At 38.0% G+C, this 4,405-nt stretch overlaps 1 protein-coding gene across 1 annotated transcript; it reads left to right on the top strand.

The window, feature by feature from the left end:
* Positions 1-3,238: 3,238 nt before the first annotated feature.
* LOC104422955 lies at positions 3,239-3,989 on the top strand. The gene has a single exon (XM_010035413.3). The coding sequence runs from the start codon at positions 3,473-3,475 to the stop codon at positions 3,674-3,676; it is 204 nt and encodes a 67-aa protein (XP_010033715.1). The 5' UTR covers positions 3,239-3,472; the 3' UTR covers positions 3,677-3,989.
* The last annotated feature ends 416 nt before the right edge of the window (positions 3,990-4,405 follow it).

Genomic DNA, 4,405 nt, shown 5'->3' with positions numbered 1-4,405 from the left:
AAGAAATTGCACCACGTGTATATTACGATCCACATTGAAGTAAGAGAAATCAGCAAAACAAGTTCCACAACGTTAGATCTACTACTAATATAGAGGGTAGGGATCTTTTTATGCTCTAATAGCTTCTGCCTATTGCATCTTCTTTAGCAGGGAAACGCCACTAAATCTTCGGATGTCATGTTTAAATTACTATTTATATAAGAGCTCCGTTTATTTTGAGAAAAGTTAATAATTTGAAAAACAGTTTTTCTAAAATGATCGATTGTATCATTTGACAAAATTACTCCATGAAAAATGTCTATTGCTTGATATAATTACTCAGTGAAAAATATTTTCATTAGTAGCAACAATAATTTTCATATTCATTCAATTTTATAAATGATATAAGCGATCATTTTTTGAAAAATATTTTCCAAATGATTCTGCTTCTTCTCTTTTTTCGAAACAAATGCATCCTGGATGACGTGTGATTTTGCAATTACATCTCAAGATATCAATGGTCATTATGATCGAGTTTCTTCAAGTCCAAGGAAGAGATGTAAGTACTTCTAGAAACAACAGACGTGATGAATAATAAAGACTGGATCTCCACAGTCAAAAAGAGAAAGGATATGCAAAAAAGGTCATTCAGTATGGCCAAACGAGGGAATTAGATCATTCAGTTCGATTTGCATCAAAGATTAATATAGGTACAATGATAGGAATGATTTCTGAACTTTGATCCAATGTGTAATATCTTTTCCAAACATTTAATTTGTTTCTTGTGGTTCATAAACTTTGGTTCAATGCACAATGTCGAGTCCAACGTATAATGTCATACTTGAATTTTAATTTATTTGATGTGGTTATTGCACTTTTAAATATTTTCATATAATTTATGGATTATCCTGAATATTATCATTTATATTGAATAAATTAAAAATTTAGGAATTATATTGCTTATTGCCCAAAATTTAGGAATCGCATTGTCCAAATTAAAAATTTATGCATGATTTGTATATCGAATAAAAGTTCATGGACTATCTGATAGATAAAAAAGCAAAAAAGAGAATTATCTCGAGAGAACGCAACCGTGAAAACCCAATGCAGACGCAATGAAGTGGTCGGTCGATGAGTTGGACTTGGCGTGGAGGGCAGGGTCACCTTTTGCTCTGAGGGTTTTTCACTCGTTCCGATTTGACTTTTCCTGCAACTGCAATTTAGTCGTTCAATCCACTTTTGTCATGTTCACATTTTCTTGCCAATTTCATTTCTAGGACTTTAATCTCTTGGTCATTGTCAATTCCAAGCCCTTCATTTATGCTCTTTGGAGCTGCAACGCTTGTAAAATCTCTCTTTTTTTTCATTTTTTCTTTTTTTTATATTCACTAGAAATTCTAAAACTTATTACAAAAATACAACTAAACTTTAAAAATTATATAAAGTGCAATTAATTTATAAAACTCGTCAAATTGATTAAATCAAGTCATTTCGTTAAATTCATCCAATTTAACTAACGAAAAATAACGACGTGACTTTTTAATATTACCTATTTCCTATGTAGCGATAACATGGCTAAATTATAAAATATAAGACTAAAATAACATCATTGTGATCTAAATTTGATTTAGTACTATTTTTATTTAAATTAAATTTTAAAAAAAGCTTATATATATGTTAGGAGTTAGACGAGTAGGATTGCAAGCCCTTGCCATCGCCCCACCATTGTCAAGAGGGGCTAGTGAGGGTGGGATGAGCCGAAGGGGGTCGCTTGGGCTCAACCAGGGGCCGACAACCCTTGCCGCTAGTAGGCGAGGGCGACGACCCTCCCTTGACCCTTGACTAGGTCTACGCAAGGGCTGGTGACCCTAGCTCGATCTACGCAAGGGTCAAGAGAGGGCCACAACTCTTGCCTACTACTAAAGAGGGTCGTTGGCCCCTAATTGGGCCCCGACAACCCCTGCCGGCTCATTGACACCCTCGCCAGCTCCTCTTAGTGATGGTGGGGCGGTAGCAGCAGCAAGGGCTTGCAACCCTACTTGACTTACTTCTCTTTTTTTCTTGAATTTAGCTTTTTTTTGTAAAAAAACAAATATTTTAAATTAATTAGCATTAAAAATTAGATTCAGACCAAAACAATGTTATTTTAGTCTTATATATTATAATTTAGCCACATTATTGCCACATATGAGAGGGATAATATTAAAAAAATCATGTTCACATTTTTTGTTAGTCAAATTGAACGGAGTTTATGGAATGACTCGATTTAATTAATTTGACAAGTTAGTTTTATGACTCAATTGTACTTTGCGATAAATTATAAAAATTTTAGTTAACATATCTTGTTCTTCCTTTTTCAATTTCTTATTGCTTTGGAACTCGAGTTCGGACTACAATCCTTCCGTGATCTTTAGCCGTCGGTTTCGCCTCAGGAATTCTATCCCCATAAATTGTACGGAATGATTTATACTCGAAATGGATGAATTAGTACAAATAAAGCAATCACCAAGAAAAGAGCAAAATGACCAAACTAGTTTGGAGGAGCAACACTGCTTAATGCAATAGGTATTCCATTAATTGATTTAGTAAAGAATATCTGGCGATGTGAAATATTTTAATTATGGGGTAGGAATCAATGGATTTGCTCATTACTTAACAACATGGAAAGAATATTCCATACGCGCAATTAACCCGTAGTCAGCCAAATTTGGCCATCAAGAAAGGAAGGTGCAGCCAGGAGTAAATCAAAGGGAGATTTGGCGACCGTAAATCACACCAAAATAAAGAGGCTAAAATCTTTGAATCCGAGCGAACAAAGAGAATTTTTTTTTTGCACGATAAAAAGAAATTCCTTGCAAATAAAGGAGATTCCATCAACCCAAACTTTTACGAGAATGTTGTTACACGACGTCTTCTCTAAACAATATGATGATCACTTTTTCCATTATCTTTATTAAAATATAAAATTTAAACATTAATAAGAATCGATCAGGTGGAATCGAAGTTCACCGCTCCACCACTCCACTGCTTTCAATTTTAAAAAACCGAAAACTGGATCGGTGACTCTTGAAATCGCTCTGATTCGGTCCTGGCGGTTTTTTTTCCTCGTCCCTAAGGGTGGGCCTTTACGGAAAGGAAGGCGCAAAGGGAGGCGCGTGGTCAGACGCCGAACCTTCCGCACGACCGAAAGTTTCCTCCACGCGTGGGAGGAATCTTCTACACACGCGCATCGTCCTTAGAGTAACATTCCGATTCCTCCTCCTCAACCTCAATCAAAACGTGCATTCTAGCATTCTCTCGATCCGCGTTCTCTCTTACATAAAACCCACGACCCCCCACGCCGAAGAAAGCACGGAAAATCATATTCTCTGCCAAAAGCCGCCGAAGACAGCAAGAGCAAACCGACTCCTCGCGACTTCTTCATTCCTTGGTTCTTCCGTAGCAGGTGAGCTGCCAGAAGGGGTGCCGGCGTTCCTTCCTTCCTTCCCCGGAGATGTGCCTGGTGTTCGTGTGCGACGAGGACGAGCGGGTGGTGGCGCGGCAGGTGGCGCCGGGGGCGTGCCCGTACTGCGGCGGGGCGGTGCAGGCGGTGGACGTGGAGAGCCAGTGGCGGTTCTGCTTCCTCCCGCTCTGCTTCCGCACCAAGCGCAAGTTCTACTGCTCCCTCTGCGCCCGACGGCTCGTGACCCAGTACTAGCCTTCCTTCCGCCGTCGATTCTTCCCCTTCTCTGGAGCCTCTTCTTGTTAGTTGCTGGACTTGTGCACAGGATTTCTTCTTAGGTTGTGAATTCTTGAAATTAGAGATGAAGTATAGGGTTATATGGCTGGATTCGTTAGGGCTTTTTTTTTGCTTTTTTCGGTGGTGATGGAACTGAAATGATGGAAAGCGTGCCTGTGAAAACGCGTTGTACACTGAATCGATCAGATGGGTTGTTCAATTTTGCTCTTTAACTTTTAATTCTGTCCAATTTTGACTTTTAACCCCTTTTTAAGCAAGGGAATTGAACCGACAGATCGAATCCGCCTGTTATGAGAGGTTTTGGCAGGAGTTGGCCCAGTTCACGACTTCAAATATTTCAAATCGAAAATAATTGGCTAAGTTCTTGATTTGATGTGTGAAACCAAATCGAAATTGTAAATCGAACTCATTCAACTTGTGAATCAGACCATCGGGAAACCAAATTGAGACCAACCAATCGGGTTCTCATTTTTAGGGTACATTTTTTCCTAATTTTCCTTTTCTTTTAAGAAGTAAAGAAAAGAAAATCGCTAAAATTTTAAATCAAATCAATTAAAAAATCAAACCAAATCGGGAATTAAATTGGGATTATCAATATGATTTTTAATTTCACGATGAAACTAAATCGCTAAAATTGCTAAAATCTTAAATCAAATCAATTAAAAAATCAAACCAAATCAGGAATCA

The sequence above is a fragment of the Eucalyptus grandis genome, chromosome 3, assembly GCF_016545825.1.
Source record: "Eucalyptus grandis isolate ANBG69807.140 chromosome 3, ASM1654582v1, whole genome shotgun sequence".
Lineage (NCBI taxonomy): Eukaryota > Viridiplantae > Streptophyta > Magnoliopsida > Myrtales > Myrtaceae > Eucalyptus > Eucalyptus grandis.
This window is presented reverse-complemented; position numbering and strand designations above follow the sequence as displayed.

Bases quoted from the DNA above. Each gene is read 5' to 3' on its own strand.
- LOC104422955 (XM_010035413.3), top strand. From the start codon at position 3,473: ATGTGCCTGGTGTTCGTGTGCGACGAGGACGAGCGGGTGGTGGCGCGG.